Raw genomic sequence first — 19,648 nt, forward strand, 5'->3', positions numbered from 1 at the left:
GATTCATTTACCTTGGCCGTGATATTCATCTCTCTGCTCGCTGTGAGCTAGAGGTCAATTGATGACTGGGTCGGGCCTGGGGAGTCAAAGATTCACTGGATCATGGAGTGTGGCACTGTCGGTACCTGTGCAGGAGGGCGAAAGTCTGAGTCTTCAGGTCCTTGGTGCTTCCAGCCTTGCTCTTCAGATGTGAGACTTGGACTCTGGCCAGGGATCTGAGGCAGAGACTTAATTCCTTTGGAACAAGGTCTCTTCGGAGAATCCTTCGCTATTGCTGGTCAGACTTTGTGACCTTTCCGTACTTCCCCCTGAAGAACTGAACAAACTATGTGTTCTGATAAATTTTGTCACACCAAGGATCTATGAGAGTGTTGTGGACTGCACTACATATGAGAACGCCATTGGGATATTGGAGGCTTTGTACATAAAGCTGACTTATTAAGATTTTCACCCACCATCTCCTAGCTACTCATCGCCAACAAGTTGACGAATCCTTCGGCAAATAGTGACGGGCTTAAAAGACTTTAAGTAAAGACTGCAACTTTAAGGCCATGACCGCCGCTCAACACCAAGAAGAATCCATCAGAGACTCATTCATCAGTGGCCTGCAATCCTCGTTGTTCCGTCAACGTCTCCTGGAAAATAAGACATGAGAGTTGGCGACTATGTTTGATCAGGCCAGGGCTTTAGATTCGGGTAAAAGAGTTCCAAGCTATACAGTGTGCCTTCGGGGTTATCGTTCAGTGCCACTGCTTCTGACCCGAAAAGTGCTATTGAGGACTCATCTGACTGCTCATCTGCATCTGCTGCTGTCAGCAGGAAATGCTTCTTTTATGGTTACTCAAAACATCTTCATTCAAGATGTCCTGCATGTAAGGCCACATGTAACAAGTGCCACAAGAAGGGACATTTTGTGAAAGTCTGCCATTCGTCACCAACTTCCTCAGTTTCTGATGCTGCCTCAGCTTCAGTGAGTCGCCCGAACCTTGCCTCTGCAACATCCACAGCCACTCCTCCGGCGTTATTCAAAGCAGTGTCGAAAGTTGTCATCATCGGGATTGAAGCTGGTGGCCTCATGGACAGTGTTCCTTCATTCATTCTCATCGATATTCAAGTACTGAAAGCTTCATTCATCCGGAGCTTATCGGACGACATTCCCTTAAGTTTTACCATATGGGCAATGCTGTTTCTATGGCCTCGGCATCTCTTTCAACAAAAATGCTTGGATTCTGCAGAGTCAATCGAACTTTAAAGGGACAGAACTACCAAGATGTGCGATTGTCTCTACTTCCTGAGCTTTGTGTAGACGTTATCCTTGGGCAAGATTTTCAACAACAGCATGACAGTGTTACATTAAAATACAGTGGGAATCTGCCTCCTCTCATTATTTGCGGACTGATCACCCTATGTGTTGACCCTCCGTAACTATTTGTTAATCTGATTGCCTAATGTCATCCTATTGCCTCCAGGTCACGCCGGTACAGCTTTGATGATGGCAAATTTATTGAGAAAGAGACCCAGCGGCTGTTACATGAAGGAATCATTGAACCGAGTAATTCCCCATGGCATGCGTAGGTCGTTCTCACGAAGGATGAAAACCACAATAAAGGACTCGTGGTTGATTATTCTGACACTATCAACAGATTTACGCTACTTGATTGGTACCCGCTCCCTCGAATCGACGACACAGTCAATGAGATTGCTCAATATTGCACATCTTTAGCACCATCGATCTGCGTAGTACCTACCATCAAGTGCCCATAAAGAATGAAAACAAGCTATACACAGCCTTCAAATCTTGCGGAAGCCTCTGCCAGTCCACTCGAGTCCCATTTGGCATCACGGATGGTACGGCTTGTTTCCAACGTATTTTGGATTAATTCATTGAGGAGGAAAAACTTGCTGGAACATTCGCTTACCGAGACAATCTGACTGTCTGTGGCATGACACATACCAAGCACGATAACCTGAAGCAGTTTCTTAAAGCAGCCAAACGGAAGAACATTGGCTATAATGAAGATAAATGTGTTTTCGACCACTTGGCTCAGCATTCTGGGCTATGTAGTAGAAGATGGTCAAATGTGGCCTAATCCTGAATGTCTCCATCCCCTGTGAGAGCTACATGTGCCTCATAATATGAAGTCTCTCCACCGAATCCTTGGGTTATTCACCGGCTATTCTCAGTGGATTCACAACTATTCAAGCAAGATCCACCCCCTTTGTGCGACAAAAACTTTCCCCATCTCGAAGTGGCCTGAAAAACAATGCTCCAGCAACCCAAATGACACATTTAAGAATCAGTCGTAAACGCAATCGATGAGTCAATATCCTTTGAATTTGAGATGTGCATCGGAGTTTGCTGTAGCTGCAACACTCAATCAGGCTGGGTGTCCTGCAGCCTTCTCCTTCCGTACTCTTCAGGGGTCTGAGATGCATTATGCATCAGTTGAAAAGGAAGTTCGGGCAATCGTTAAAACTGTGCGTCATTGGAGACACTATCTGACTGGGAAACACTTTACACTCAAGACTGATCAGCGATTTGATGGCTACGTGGTTGACAAACAACAGAAAAGTATGATGAAGAATGACAAGATCATGCATTGGTGCATGAAGTTATCTTGCTTCGATTTTGATACAATGTATCGTCTGAGGAAGGAAAGCATACCACCTGATACCTCCTCGAGGTCATACTGTTCATCCACATGCCAGGACCATTGTTCACTACTTGACCTTCATGAGTCACTATGCCATCCAGGAGTCACATGTATGTAACACGTCATGAAATGTAGAAACCTGCCTCACTCGGTGGAAGATGTGCGATAGATGAGTTTTTTTCATGCAAAATCTGTGCAGAGTTCAAACCTAGATTATATCAGCCAAAAAGGACTCATCTCATAAAAGCCACTCAGCCATTCGAACACCTTAATATGGATTTTAAAGGACCTCTCACAAACACTGACAAAAACCAATACTTCCTCACCATCATAGATGAGTACTCGAGATTCCCTTTTGTGTTCCTTTATGTGTGCGTTTATGACAACCTCTACCATCATTGACTGCCTTTGCCAACTTATTGCCCTCTTTGGAATGCCCGCCTACATTCATTTGGACTGTGGGCCCTCCTTCATGAGCAGAGAGCTCCGTGAATTCCTTACACATGAAGGCATTGCCGGCAGCAGAACCACTAGCTATAATCGTCAGGGTAACGGAAAAGCAGAACGTTACAGCAGAGCAGTCTGGAAGGTGATCACTATGGTCCTGAGGTCACATGAATTGATGACCAAGTGTTGGCAAATGGTTTTGCCTGATGTGTTGCACTCGATTAATCTCTCTTGTCATCAGCAACTAACGCTAACAGCAACCATGTAAGACTGTTTAATTTTGCTTGTCGTTCTACGACTGGTCGTTTGGTAGTGACTTGGCTATGCATGCCTGGACCTATCTTCCTTATAAGACGTGCGCCAGTGTAAGACGGAACCACTCCTCGACGAAGTGGAACTCCTTCAAGCGAATCCGCAGTATGCCCATGTCCGCGATCCGGATGGCAGGGAAACCACCATATTCACCCGACACACGGCCATAACAGGAGACATGAAGGAATGTGAACGACAAAATGATGCACCTCGCAATTTGGAGAGTGTGCCTGGCAGAGTTTCGCTGGAAACGAACGATCCTAGTTTCGTGCCCACTCAAGTATATGAGCAAAATGCTGAGAATATTATTGATTTGCAACCTTTCCGATGATCAGAACATGTCCGTTGAACCCCAATCCGCCTGGACCTCTGAAAGGTCTATTCGTCTACTTCTACTTCAGTCATATGACTATGTTAGTATAAAAGTGAATGCATATTAAAATGCTGGAGTCTCTCTGGAGAGGAAAGTTCACGGAGCATGGGAAATCCTCATCCTTGTAGCTCGTCTGAACCTTCTCAACTATATCGATGTCCACCAGTAATCTAGGGTGCCAGGCAATAGTGCTGTACTCCAACAATGGGCATACCAGTGCCTTGACATCATACAGGGTCGGATTCACTTTTTGTGGGCCTGGTATCCAACAACATTGTGGGCCCCCATTTGGGGAACCGATCCAAAAGACAGGAGATCAACACAGAAGTCGTCTTTAACACAGCACACAGTTCACTGTATATACTGGAAGTTTTATTTACAATGTTTACAAGTTTAAGTTGCGGATGGAGGTAGGTAGTTCCCACGAGGGTACATCAGAAAGGATTTCATCAGAAACAACACGTTTGTCATTGGAGCCATCGGCGTAGACTGGACCACAGAGTATCAATTACACACTCATCAATCAGAGTCGTCAGCGTAGTTACTTCATTAGAAGTCGACGCAGAATCACTGCAACTGACGTAACTGCTGATACAAGGCAGTTTTGCTTCCTTTTCATCCGTATCTGCCATACGCCTGCCTTTTTGAGCACCACTCAAATGTTTTTTCATCATTTGTGTTACTAATTGTCCTCTAAACCAATTCTAACTCTCATGCTCGGCATATGTGGAACTGGAACTGGAACGTATGCCATTAACAGTGTGGTGATGTCATGTGCCAGGACATGGTTGTGCATTATTTTCATTCAAATAGTATGTTTTTAAATGTATCATTGAATTATATACATATTCTTTATTGAAACTAATCGCGATGTGTACACCTAAAAAACAAAAAAAAAATCTCGGTCGCGATGGGCACCTTCTGATTGTGTGCTTGGTGCCATTGTAAACCTGACACTGACATCACAGGCAGGGTTTCTTCATCCAAACTCACAAACGATCGTTTGATGAACCCGAATATTTGGTTGGCTTGATTGACGTGAACGGGCAGATGCTTATTGAAGTTCAACTCTCCATCCATGATTATTTCAAGGTCCTCAATCACTTCCCACAAGTCTGCATTCCCCTTGTGGTATGACTTCCTGATGTGACCTCTACCCAGGTGCAGAGTCATACATTTGTTCAGATTGAAGGGAAGTAACCAAAGTTGTGACCATTCCATAGCACTACCCAGGTCATTCTGGATGACTGAAGTCCGATGCTTGGTCGAAAGTGGTCCATACACTTTGGTATTATCAGCATCGAGTTGGATACTGCCATGGATTGAAGTCAGCAAGTCATTGATGAAGATGACAAATAATGATGGACCAAGAAGCAAGGACATTCACTGCAGTGCAGTATTCCACGCTTGAGTGCATCAGCCTATTCTGACTGCTCCATTCACAAGAAAAAAGAGCAATCAGAGATTGCAGACCCTCGCCAGGACTTCTTTTGTGTGGTGTTTGTGTAGTTTTGTGTGGAAATTGTGGACCGGTGTATTATGTAATTAATGAGACATAATTATAGCTGCCACTTTACAACTGCAGGCAGTGATGACTGGGTACCAAGAAGTCCCACTTTGATGCAACCTCGCTTTGACCAGACACCTGACCCTGACCCATGACGTTTTTTTATTATAATTAATTATTCAATTGAATTTAGAATGGGATTAAAATAAATTCAATTCAAATCTAATGGGATACCAAATAGGGACACTCCTGCATTGGAGTAATGAGAAGGAACCCGAACAAGCAAAAAGCAAAGATAAACCAATGTCACCTGCAGGGTGACCCGTATCTTGCCAAAAGGTGACCACGTGTGACTTCTTTGAGGTCACACTGAGATGAACAGAGCTGCTATCCACCAGGAGCGACTCCTTGAGGAATATCTGCCTACGAGAGATTCCGATGAGAATCGTTCTACAGAGTAACCATGAAAAATATGCTTTTGCCTCATAACGTCACCAAATGACGTCATAATGTCTCAAGCTTGACATATGTAGAAAGCACTCATCGAGGTGTTCAATTTGAGGTACTACGCGATATGGTTCCTAAAACTTGAAAATTTGACCTTGGGGTCAAATATGTTTGACCTCAGGCGCTAACCATGAAGGTCAAGGCCAATCGCCACTAAAATTAATCAGCTGAGCACCAGACCATGAACTATATTGCCATGAAGTTTGAAGACGATCCGATCAAAATTACTCAAAAAATAAGGGTTTCGTCGACTCCCCTGATTTGCGACAAAGTGACCTTGACCTTTGACCTTGACCTTCAAAATTTTATGCGCTGAAAGGGACCTCTATAGGCCTCTGATATGCGAAGTTACAAAAATTTTCAATGATAACTGTGCTCTGCAGAGTGATTTATACGTGATTACAGACCAAAAAAAACAAAAAACAAACAAAAAAAAAAACATATGAAGGTCAAGGCCAATCGCCACCAAAAATTAATCTGCTGAGCGCCAGACCATGAACTATATTCCCATGAAGTTTGAAGACGATCCGATCAAAATTACTCAAAAAATAAGGGTTTCGTCGACTCCCCTGATTTGCGCCAAAGTGACCTTGACCTTTGACCTTGACCTTCAAAATTTTGTGCACTGAAAGGGACCTCTATAGGCCTCTGATATGCGAAGTTACAAAAATTTCCGATGATAACTGTGCTCTGCAGAATTTTTTATATGTGATTACAGACAAACAAACAAAAAAAAAAAACCATACAAGCTGACTAACATATCTTGCAAAAACTTCGTTTTGGCAAGATAATGAAGTCATCTTAAGGAATCTGGACAGGATTCGCATTTCAGCTGTGACTACTCTACCCTCAAGCCCATCCAGGCACAGGCAAGTGAGCATTATTTTAAAAACAAAAAAAAACAAACAAAACAAGGAGCCCATATTAAAAAATTAAATAATTCTGGCTGCTACATCATGCGTCTGATCAATTTGAAATTTAAGACATATATTCCCCATCACTACTAGATCGTAAATTTGAAGTTTCACATATATTGACTAAGGGGTTCCAGAGAAAACATTATTCAATATTTTTCTTCAATCCAATATAACTGCCAAACCATGTGACATCAATTATTCCATAACAAACTTGTACACCCATGGCTTGGGGAACATTTGTGTGGTTTCCCCTCGATCTGTCCAGCCTTTCTGGAGAAGAAGATTTTTTATAGGTTTTCCAGTAAATCCAATATGGCTGCTAAAGCATGTGAACTATGACATCATATATGTGAACCCTTTGTTCCTCATGGATAGGCGGTTACACGTGTAAAGTTTCACCTTGATCTGTTCAGACACTTCAGAGAAGAAGATTTTTGAAGGTTAAAAAAAAACGAATGTGGCTGCAGAATCACGTGACTGATGACATCATCAAATTTGTTTTCTGTGGACCATTTTATCCCTAGATGACCTTCAAAATTTTTCATACTGATCAGATGTAGCGTTCTACATATGCAATGATGACGTCATCACAAATGACACCATCAAAAAAATCACACTTATTGCCCGTGAGGAGTACTCGCCGTGTGCCAAGTTTCAACTTTTTCCTTGGTGCGGTTTCAGAGCTGGAGGTCAAAAGGTTTTCCATTTTTCCAACATGGCTGCCACACCACATGCTCTATGATGTCATAGTTATGATTAAAACATTCTCCATGAGTAGTTGCATCAATAGTGAAAATTTAGTCTCAATCTGACAAGCGGTTGCGGAGAGAAACACAGAAGTTCTGTGTGGATAAACAAACAAACAGACAGACAGACAGACAAACGGACCCAAACACAATACCCTTTCCTTTGGCGAGGGTAACTGGAGAGTTCATAGAACACCTTACCCTGAGCAGTGTTCGGAAAATAATTAAATTGAAATAAAATGATTTTAAAGACATTATTAAAAAAACATTCCAGATGTTTAGCGCCGTTGATGTAGTGTCTTATACACCACCTTAATTAGCATGTCCAATAACTGCGAAACGGAAGGGGTTTGAAAGCGTCAAGAAGGTGATTCGTGTTCTCCAGTGTTCATGTATTTAATTCAATTGAAATAAAATGGAGACTTCAACGATCATCGGAAAAATAAAATCCTGAAGTGTACCGCTGCAGATGCCAATGTCATCAACACCGTCTGATTTAACATGTTACATTAGTTATTCATGCCTGTTGTTTGTGTCCTTTATAACGTCCTTAAAAACAGTAAGTTTCCTGCTTGTAATGATTTTCGATTTTATTTGATTGCCAGACAGGCAGGCAGAGTGAAAAAATTATCTCCTCTCCGCACATGTCGGATCGGGATGAAATTCAGAGCCAAAGTACCGCTAAACTACAGGTTTGTGTTCCGATTCGTGTTCAAAATGCAAGATTCAATTGAAATTAAGTTGTTCCTTGATCCTGAACTGATATTTGCGGACGGACGCATTGACGGATAGACAGAAAGTGAACCAATTCCTTAACTCACCTTTTCGCTTCACGTGCGCGGGTTAGTCACTCTTTGAAACCTTTGAGCCGCGTGATGAGTGGTTGGTCCATCGAGGGTCTTGACTTCTCAAGAAGTCTTCTGTGGGGGACTGAATGGAAAGCCTTGTGAAAGTCGAGGAAATGACACGCACGAGCACTCTGTCATCCAGTGATCGAGTCCAGTTTTCCAACTGCCACAGGGACTGAGTTCTGCAAGACCTCCCAGGGGCGAACCAATGTGAGCATCGGAACACAAGTCATGTTGTCGCATCCCTGACTGTTCCAGGCTGTTGTTGCAGTCAGGCCGAAGCACATCCTCTGGATTTTCATTCCACCCATGTTTTGTGAAATGAAGCATTTTGTTGAGAACTGGATCCTTCTTTGTCTCAACCGCGACGACAACGGCTTTCACGATCTCATTATTTTTCACCAAGAGCACAAGCCAGGTGTTGGCTTGACGGTTAAGATGGCTGCCTGGCTTAAGATCTTTGGGTGTTCAGTTCAAACCCCTGTCGGCCGTCAAATAACATCAGGTGGGTTGAATCAGCCTGTCATTCTTCCGAGGTCAGCAAAATGAGTACCAGCTAACTGGAAACAGGGGGGGGGGGGGCACTGCATCAACGGCACAGCTGCACCCCCAGAAAATGATGCACCCAGCTGCATACGAAACAACAACCAAGAGCACTTCAACAGTCCCTCGTTCAGGGCTGTGAGGATGGCCCTTCATGGGTTTTCAGCATTTTCCTTGTCTGTGATGGACCATGTGGTGTTGTTGTAATTGATGCCAATGGGAAGGACCACCTACCTGTGACGCTGGTTTGTGCTCGTTAAACAGATTAACCAGAGGTTTACATATGATCCGTCCTTTAATCGTGTGAAGTCGTCTCTCTGCATATTTATTTTAAAGTCGTGACGTCAAGGGGGATAAAACCCAACACAGCAGGGGGGTGTTCACCACTGTCTTCAGTTACCCGAGTTTCTTGTAGAGCGCTCGCCAAGCAGCTTAAGCACCCAAGCAAGCACTCCATTCGAAACTGTTGATAAGGAACGGCCGGCTTGACAAGCGCTCGGTAACTGAACACGCCCAGCCAGGTGATGAAGTCCATTGTATGACGTCATTTTGAATGAAGCCGATGCGTCCAGTTGGTGAAATTCTATATGTAATATCGATGGTTGCTCTGAACATATAGTTTGCAAACATGACGTTTCTTTGAAAAACGAGTCACGTGAGCAGTCGACTTAATTATGCTTAATTGTCTCACTTTTAATTGTTCGGGTGACTAAACGAACTGAGGTAAAAAAAAAATTCCTTAAATAATAAAATAGGAAAACCTGGGTATATATTTTATTCGTGTCGTTGAGATTAAATTGTGGATCAAATAAAAATTGCGTGATAATTATATTTATGGACAATCCTATTGGTATTAACGGTAGAATCGTCGGGCTGTGAAGGATATTACGGAAATGCCGCGAAAACCGTGACGAACGCGACGTCCTTTAATACGCGATGACGTCACGCCCCGACTCAAATCCATTCATCCTTTCATTGTCGGCCAGTAGGTGTCAAAGTACGTTTTGTGAAGAGACGTGTGCGCTCTTACGTCATCAGAAAAGGGGGTTACGTAATGACCACGCACGTTGGACGCAATGACATTCTTCATGCAATCCGACGTCAATCGCCGTACGAGATGACGTCAGAGAAGGCAGCCGCTGCGCGCTGAGCGCGTTCTGCTGGGCCGCTGCTCTGTTCGCGGCGCACGAATCCGGCACATGCTCGGCACGGGGGCTGCGGCGCGCGTGCACGTTGCAACTCCCGCAACATCTCAGGTGAGAGGTTGTGGCATGTTCAAAAAAAGAGAGAGAGCGTCAGAGGCAGAGGTGTTAAAGGAAAAAGTGGTGGGGAATCGGAAAAAAATTCTGAAGAAGAAGATGTCGCGCGGTGGGAGGTACGACTGACGGGAAGTCAGGGTTGAAGAAGAAGAAGAAGAAGAAGGGGAGGAGGGGGTATTCATGTTTATGACTACTCTCGCTATCATAAAGGAGCGAAATCGAGATGAGACGTCGATAAAAATATGAATCGGACAGCTGCCATAATTAGTCAGTATTATAAGGTAGCTAATATTAATAATGCCTTGCATAAGACGTGCATATTGATCTGGCTGCGGTCGAAAAATGGAATTAATAAATTCGATTAAAAATAAATCGGTCATTTCCTGACGAGCGGGATTCGAACCCGGGACCATGATGAATCCGGTTAACAGAGATCCCAACGTTTGATGAAATTTCTCGTCAGAAAGCTTCATCGGGTTCCCCCCCTTCATTGGACTTGCGATTGTGGCCAAGTTTAATCCCTGGTGCAAGTAGTTGTAGTGTACTACTGACGGATGAAACCCTCACGCCCAATGTCCTTGTGAGGAGATGGACAAGGATTTTAACTTCACCTTCAGTCGCATTGCTGAGATGGAGAACTTTTTATTTATTTATTTGATGCGATTTCGAATTTTCCACCCGATCGATGACTTCGAGATCTTCTGTTAATGTTGTTTGTTTTCTTCATTTGTGACGTCATTTCGAAGGTGTGAGCCAAATTTTGGCTTTCCAACGTCTCTGTGTTCCTGAGATGTAGAATATCGTCAATTGGTATTTTAACAGCTTTTAATGACGTCATTTTTGGCATCGCTTGTGAAGAATAAGTAATTGATTATTTCAGGTTTCAATATTAAAGTTTGTGGGTTCGCAGGATGGCCTACGGGTACGCACACTCTCCTCTCGGCTGTCTAGCCTGGGTTCGAATCTCACCCAGCTATAAACTGTCATCCTGGTATTTCACGTGCAGGGTGATTCATCGATGTGTGTGACGTCCCTTGAATGGATGTTAAACTGGCGTCCCATTTACTGGCGTTAGTTGGTGGACGTTAAGGATCCCACGATGTCCTTCTTGAAGAGTAGGCGAGCCATCTCTGGCACCATGGCCATTCCAAATTCCTGCCACAACTACTTTGTCGAACATCAGGCCAGGCCAGCCAGTTTGTGAAAGACCTGGACCAAGGTTATCCCGGCCAACCCCAAAAGTAGGCAGAATAGTGGCCGTTAAAGAAGAAGATTGAAGTTTGTGCAAAATTTCACCTTCCTCCTCATTGATCGAGAGGTATTGTTAAAAAAAAAACTGCATGCTTGAACCTTTGTTCATTATACAATTGTAGAATTCCACCAAAATGTTGTCACTTCTTGGTGAGTCATTAGTAAAGAGAAATCCAACATTTTAGCTTCATATGACTAATCCTTCAGGGTTTATTGATTGGACAAGCAAACAAATGATAGAATCCATCATACACACACTGATGAGTGAGATAGACTTCTTAATATCGGATCTGGAGCCTTCATTCTACCATTGTGATTTTGGACTCTTCGTTGGTTGTAATCTCCTTTAGCAAGTGTCAGAAGGTCAAGCACCGTCCTCCCAGAGCCCAAAAAGGTTCCCCTTATTTATTTTACGAGGATCACGTTTTTACAACCAAGCATTGATGTTTTGAATTTTTGTTCTTGTATATTTGTTCGAAAGGCTTGTTTAAAAGGGAATGTCACTGAACACTAGACATCCTCCACTTGTACTTTGTTTGTTATATTGTCTTTTACAGTACTGTATATAGTTTATTTATCTCGGTGAGGTTCTACTTTATCGCACCAGTTACTCGAACGATTACTGGCACAACATTGATGCTCCTCAGGTTCTCACCATTTTGGTTTTCAGATCCTGATATTTGGTCATTTTTCTAATCTCTATTATTTATTTATAAATCACTGAGGACAGACACCTCAGTCAGCAATGCTGCCCTTTCCTTTTGATTTCTGAGCATTATGTCCATTCACCATGTCTTATCAATGTTCACGCTTGATGGGATGGTCAGGTCATATGTGAGCATGATGTCCTTGTTTATGATGATTAACCTTGACTTGTGTTTCCAGGATTTTTCTGGGGCTGAAATATTGACGTTTATAAAGTCACTGTTATGCCTTTCTGTATACAGTTGTTCTGACATCAATGTTTTGCATCCTGAGAGAAGGTGATTTTTGCTTTCAGTTTAAACCTTGTAGAACCCATACTTGTCCATTTTGCTCAGTCCTAACATTTTCTTAAATCCCTTGGTGCAGTGTCTGTGGTCTTGGGCAGTTATTATTACTCGTTCTTTCTTATCTATTCCCAAGATGTCCAGCTCTTTAAAAAAAAAAATACTGGGATCAGGCTCATGGATGAGCTGCAATATAAAACACACACGCACACGCACACGCACACGCACACGCACACGCACACGCACACGCACACGCACACGCACACGCACACGCACACGCACACACACACACACACACACACACACACACACACACACACACACACACACACACACACACAGACACACTAGATTGAATAGTATCGGCTATTTCGACAAAAAACAAAACAAAAACTTAAAGGATTGCTGTGATGATGTTAATTTCACAACATCCTATATTCAACTTAATCTGAATTGTAAACCTCAAAACACAGTTCCCTTACCCAAAGTAAGAACCTCAACCTGTGATCAATTGAATGGTTTCCGAACTGCATGGATCATTAGCTGGGCACTGTTCTTCCTCGAGGTTTCGATCCTTTTAGCCCAGAACCTCTCCAAACAGCGGATCCACAACCTCGGTCACAGATCCACATCAATAGATTACCGACATCAGTAGATCCACAACCTCAGTTGGGTCAATATCTGGTGCGGTTGACGGACCGGCGTACCCCAAATGCTGAGGAAGGTGGAAGAGGAGAAGAAAACTGAAGGTGTCTTTGGTGTGGGAGTGAGAGGTTGGAGTGTAGTGCAGCGTGTCATGTGGCGTGATGTAAGAGGAAGATGTGCGAGTCAGTAAGGTTCGCTTTGAAAGAACTGTTGTTCAAGACTTGCACATGCCGATTGCTCTTTGTGCGACGTAGATTGGAAAAAAGATGTGTAAGAAAAAGACATTAATGGAATTGCGTAAGAGTCTGAATGTGTAAATGTTGACTGCTGGATGCAGCTGAACTGAGCGTGAATTAAACAGGGAGTGTCCCTGCCCATTCTAGTCATCACTTGCTTCGCTCCAATTCCTCCCTTGGCCGCGCTGTTTTGCCAAGTTTGTTGAAGTCTGCCTCCTGCGCCATCTGCCAATGTCTGCTCTCTCCGAAGTCTACCGCAGTCTGCGCTGTCTGGCAATATCTGACGAAATCTGAGCTGAATTGCTCCTTTTTATGGGCGCTGAGTGAGGGAGGAGCTAAAAGTCAGATCAAATGAGGCTGTTGGCGTTTTCAAGCTCCCCCATTGGTGCACAGCAGTTGTCCCGCACCATAGCCACGCCCCACCAGGCCTCGGACTCAAAAATAGCCCCATTCGCTCCCTGACCTTGTCACGCATCAGAGCTCTGAGATTAACATGGGGTGAGAGTTTTTGCAAGTGCTGTTTGGCCCCAAACGTGCACTGGCCTCCATTTCAACGTGATAATTTTGGGAAACCCTGGCTCTATCTGTACGTCCTCGAACAAATCCCAGCGCATGGTTGCGCTTCGAGTTAAACCCCGAAACAACTTGACTCTTGTTCCCTCGGCGCCTTCCGAGGCTGTGGTGAGCGTCCAAGGGATAAATGGCAGTTGTGGCAGTTGTAGAGAGGTAAGAGAGCGTTGTGGCATTTGTATTGAAGAGATTGGGGGAGGTGGTTACAAAGGTGGCATTGCGCCGAAGAGGGAGGGTGTGTTTGTAACGATGGCATTTGTAGTGAAGAGGGAGCAGCTGTTCGTAACGATGGCGTCTGCAGTGAAGGCATGGAGGTAGATTGTTGTGGGGATTTTTAGGAGATGTGTGGAGTGGTTGTAGTGAGCGTTGTAACATTGTGGTGAGCAGAATGAATGTCTGAGGTGATACGACAGTTGGATTTTGGTGCCCAGTTTTGAATGCAAATTGGCACACGTTTGCAAAGGAGCCCCACTGTGCTTCACATTCCTGGCACCGCCACCATTCTGCATCCTTGCTTGCTTGCGTGTTTGCGTAAGGAGGAAAGTAAGATAAAGGAGTGAAATAAGAGAAAGGATTGAAGATTGAAAACCGAAATAAAAGCTCTACTCAACGCATCTTTCCCATTTACCTACCATACGTATGGAAAGGACTAACTAAACACATACCGATGAAATAACTGCCTTGAGCTCGCTGTGTGTTGTGTGCCATTGCCTTGGGGGAGTGCCGGTTTTACAAAACCGCAACAACATTTCAAATATGTTTATAAACATATATCATCGATACTAATAATTGTGTGTGTGTGTGTGTGTGTGTGTGTGTGTGTGTGTGTGTGTGTGTGTGTGTGTGTGTGTGTGTGTGTGTGTGTGTGTGTGTGTGTGTGTGTGTGTGTGTGTGTGTGTGTGTGTGTGTGTGTGTGTGTGTGTGTGTCAGTGTGTATCCTCCATAACTCCAAAATCCTGAAACCTCCTCCATAACTCCAAAATCCTAAAACCTACCAGCCTGAAACTTTGCGTGCACACTAAGAAAACTCCAAGGAAGTGCAAGAGTGAAAATTGAATGTTTGGGTTAATTAAAACACCCCTTTTGAAGATAATTAACGGCCTTATTTAATTATATCCTTCATCAGGCGATCCTTGGCCACCTCACTCTCTGGGGTCTAAAGGCGTTTCCTGGGTAACCTTGCTGGGGGTCTGAAGCCGCCATGTTTTTTGGCCTGCTCAACCATGCTCTGACTTAGAACAGGCCGCAACGATTTCTTGACGATAAAGTTTCCCCCCCCCCTTTCCTCACTCACATTATCGAATGCATGCCTGGTGTTGACTTAATGGTTATGGTGATGGGCTTGGGGATCCAGAGGATCCAGAGTTCAACTCCCCCTTGGCTGTTGGATTTATACCAGGTGGGATTGACTCTGCCTGTCATCCTTACGAGTTCGGCAAAATGAGTGTCAGCTTGCTGTTATCCTGTGTCGGAGTGGTGACCCGTCCAGGATTGTGCCCAATAGCCAAGGAGACTGCTTAGGCAGCACCAACGCTCTGCACAGAGTATGGTCCCAATGGATGGATGGATTATTGAATGCCTGTTCATCATCGCAACAAATCGCTGTATACATCACTTTTGTAAGTACGAAAGTGTTCAAATTAGGAGATTGGAGCGATTTCATGCATTAAATGATATGATTTTCCACGATCTACTGTCACGGACTAATTCAAGTACATAATCAAAATATTACTTTGGTTTTGAGGATCGGTTATCATCTGGACTAAATAAGTGTCAAAATCTGTTGTGAAATATGATAATTTAAAGAAATAACGAGTCTTATAACCAAGCTGATGTACTTATTTTCTTTAAGCAAGGCGATGTTCCTTCCTTCTCCGTACATACACAAGAAAATGTGAAAATTACAAAGCATTAAACTTATCTTTTTCTTCTGTTTGGAGAATTATATTGAGTGAACAAAAAAACTTGAGGAACGTGCCAAAATTAACCAGCTTCATTGATCTACATGATTGAATGCATTAACTGCGAGACCTCACGCCCTGTCCCAGAAGGACTGCCTATCCATAGCGTCTGCCAGATCTGTATCTATATTTTTGGAGGTTTCACGAGGTGCTTTACAGGGAATCAAAGCGAATCTGGAAAAAATGGACGTTTAAAAAAAAAAAACTCATAATGTTTGCACGGACCCCGAACCGATGCACCACTTGACATGTGCACAGACGAGCAGGCAAAATGGTGCATTTTCTGCAACGTTTATTTCACGGGTGATTGAACTTTTGAGATGTCTCAATGGTTGTTTTGCATGAAACTGCAACTCTTTTGTGGATACAGTAATTTTATTTCATGAACCGCTGCGTGTGCGGTGAAGACCGGCTTAAAAGATAAAGGGATCCTTTATGGTATGCAACAACAGCCTGGTCAACCGTGCATTGCCCTGAGTGAGTGGTTCACGCTGCGTCGCCCTGAGCGAGTGGTTCGCGCGCCCTCGCCCTGAGCAAGTGGTTCCTGCTCCTTCCCCCTGAGTGAGTGGTTCGTGCTCCTTCCCCCTGAGCGAGTGGTTCGTGGTTCGCGCTCCGTCACCCTGAGCGAGTGGTTCGCGCTCCGTCACCCTGAGCGAGTGGTTCGCGCTCCGTCACCCTGAGCGAGTGGTTCGCGCTCCGTCACCCTGAGCGAGTGGTTCGCGCTCCGTCACCCTGAGCGAGTGGTTCGCGCTCCGTCACCCTGAGCGAGTGGTTCGCGCTCCGTCACCCTGAGCGAGTGGTTCGCGCTCCGTCACCCTGAGCGAGTGGTTCGCGCTCCGTCACCCTGAGCGAGTGGTTCGCGCTCCGTCACCCTGAGCGAGTGGTTCGCGCTCCGTCACCCTGAGCGAGTGGTTCGCACTCCGTCATTTTGGGTGAGTTGTTGAATATACACCCGATTTCCAAGCCTTTTGTAGTATTTACGTGTTTTCTGAATTACCGAGCCAATCTTTTTTCCACCTGTCACACGTAGCTGTTTATAAAGAAGAATGTTTGTGAACATATCCCTGAAATATCTACATAAATGCAACGTTGTTTTTCGTTGAAACTTACTCAAGGTTTCTGGGTTGTATACAGTCTGTACTGTTGTTGGTAATCACACTGACTCCAACCTGCAGATTCCCGAAAAATCGCCGATATTAGCTAAGCGTGTGTGTGTGTGTGTGTGTGTGTGTGTGTGTGTGTGTGTGTGTGTGTGTGTGTGTGTGTGTGTGTGTGTGTTTGCGTGTTTGCGTGTTTGCGTGTGTGCGTGTGTGCGTGTGTGCGTGCGTGCGTGCGTGCGTGCGTGCGTGCGTGCGTGCGCGCGCGCGCGCGCATATATGTTGTTCGTAAAGAATAACTCCCGGTGTGTGCCCGGTTAGAGTAGGTACACCGTATCCCTGCGTGTCGTAAGAGGCGACTAAAAGGGTTGGTGTCAGGAAGTGCATCCGGCAAAAAACATCGCCTCAAAAGGAAACCATGATGAGTACAACTTATGGGCAGGGTACAGCCCGAAGTACCCCGTGGGGGTCCTCACCCCTTCTCGTTAAAACTCAAGGTGGGGAACCCGATCTAAAGGCCCTGTCACACCTTGATGATTTAGCCAGCGTATGCCGACGTATGAAAAATTTGTCTAAAACGCTGGCACACGTCGAATACTATGGGTAAGTTTTGTATACGTTAAAAGCGCACTGGCATATGCCGAAGTACGCTAGCATACGTCGCAGTACGCTGGCATACGTCGTCGTATGCCGAGCTCGTCGAGAAATTTTAACATGCTTGAAATTTTTCGACGTATGCCAGCATATGACTCACACGTTCCGCATACACTGGCCATAAGTTGTAGGCACGTTACGCAATCGTTGACACACGTCGACACACGTTACTTGTAAGTTACTCATAAGTCGAAACACGTCGAGGTAATGTTTAGCATACCCGAAACTTATTTCTAACCTATGAGTAATGTGTTGTAGGCACGTTACACGATCGTTGACACATGTTACTTGTAAGTTACTCATAAGTCGAAACACGTCGAGGTAATGTTTAGCGTCAGTGTTCCAGACTCCCTGGTTTTTTTTTTTCTTCGGTATGATGGTGATGTTGACACTTCGATTTCTAGTGCGGTTATGATTTAAATCGTTGAGCGGCAGCCTATTAATTATATAATATTATAACCGCACGAGAAATCGAAGTGTCAACATCACCGTCATACCTAAGAAAAAAACAACAACCAGGGAGTCTGGAACACTGATGCTAACCATTACCTCGACGTGTTGCAACTTATGAGTAACTTACAAGTAACGTGTGTCGACGTGTGTCAACGATCGCGTAACGTGCCTACAACTTATGGCCAGCGTATGCGGAACGTGTGTCATACGCTGGCATACGTCGAAAAATTTCAAGCAAATGAAAATTTGTCGACGTACTCAGCGTACTACGATGTATGCCAGCGTGCTTCAGCGTGCTCTTAACGTATACAAAACTTACCCATAACGTATTCGACGTGTGCCAGCGTATTCGGCAAATTTTTCATACGTCAGCATACGCTCGCTAAAACGTCAAGGTGTGACAGTGGCTTGACACTTCGATGTCTAGTCCGGTTATGATTTGAATCGTCGAGCCGCAGCCTTTTAATAGGCTACGCCACGTGATTGTCGGCGATACGCTGCTGTGCGCTATGCATAAGTTACACTATCGTTGGGCATAGGTTGTGAACGCTGACAACACTCAGCATTCGTTGATATAAGTTATCGAAACGTTCTGTGTACGTTACTAATGCATTATGCATAAGTCCAACTCGTTATGAATACGTCCAAAACTGGAAAAAAAACATCAATAGTTCAGCGTACGCCAGCGTTTTACATACATTTTGATACCTTTCCATACGCTGGCTAAAACGTCAAGGTGTGACAGGGCCTTAAGCAAAGGAGGAAATTTTTCCATTTATGATGACCAATCGTTTGATTCCCCACGTGGAGATCGGTTTCTGAGGTTTGGTACATGAAATGTAGGGACAATGACAGGGAGATCAGGTGAAGTGGTTGAAACATTGGTCAGAAGAAGAGTGGACATATGTTGTGTGCAGGAGACATGATGGAAGGGAAGTGGTGTGAGAATGGTGAAGGGAAGGCGGGGGCAGAAGTATAAGTTTATGTGGCAAGGGTGCCCGGAAGGCATGCATGGTGTTGGTGTCATGTTTTCTGAGGAGTTTGTAGACAGTGTAGTGAGTGTGACTAGAGTGAGCGAAAGGTTGATGATGACGAAAGGTGAGAATCGTGATCGGAAAGCTCTTGGTGAACGTCATCTCGGGATATGCTCCGCAGGTCGGTCGAAGCGATGAAGAGAAGAACATGTTCTGGTGTGCGATGGAGGAGTTGATGGAAAATGTGAAAGATGATGAAATTGTTGTGGTAGGGGGAGACTTGAATGGACATGTGGGAAGGAGTACAGACGGTTTTGAGGGAGTCCATGGGGGTTATGGATATGGTGTGAGAAATGGAGAAGGTGAAAGGATCTTGGAGTTTGCTGATGGAGCTGATTTGTTGATTTGTAATACTCAATTCCAGAAAGCGGATAATAAGCTTATTACATACACATCAGGTGGGTCGACGACAACCATTGATTATATTATCTGATGGTGCGTAGGCGAGTTAGGGGAAACCTCCGGGACACAAAGGTTATCCCAGTGGAGGAGACTGTTTCACAGCACCACCTGATTGTCTGCGATATAAGGGTGAAAGTTGCGAGGAGAACTCAGCGGGTGAAGTACCAAGCGAGGATGAAGGTGTGGAGGTTGAAAGAGGTGATAGTGAAGGAAGCATTAAGAGAGAGGCTGAGTATGGTTGAA

The 19,648-nt window shown here is 44.5% G+C and overlaps 1 protein-coding gene across 5 annotated transcripts in view; it reads left to right on the forward strand.

Moving 5' to 3' along the window:
• Nucleotides 1-9,952: 9,952 nt before the first annotated feature.
• The window catches only part of LOC147022880 (uncharacterized), a 192,483-nt gene continuing 182,787 nt past the window's right edge, over nt 9,953-19,648 (forward strand). For 4 of the 5 annotated variants that reach the window (XM_085887803.1, XM_085887804.1, XM_085887805.1 and 1 more), the window contains exon 1: nt 9,965-10,110. In XM_085887803.1, coding sequence (XP_085743929.1) covers nt 10,054-10,110 — 57 coding nt within the window. In that variant the 5' untranslated portion in view covers nt 9,965-10,053. Of the gene's footprint in view, nt 10,111-19,648 lie in introns of all 5 variants that reach the window. The other variant, XM_085887807.1, reaches the window with a different exon arrangement.

Source organism: Eptatretus burgeri, chromosome 7 (assembly GCF_056783735.1).
Source record: "Eptatretus burgeri isolate ZD-2024b chromosome 7, Ebu_testis_v1, whole genome shotgun sequence".
NCBI classification, from domain to species: domain Eukaryota; kingdom Metazoa; phylum Chordata; class Myxini; order Myxiniformes; family Myxinidae; genus Eptatretus; species Eptatretus burgeri.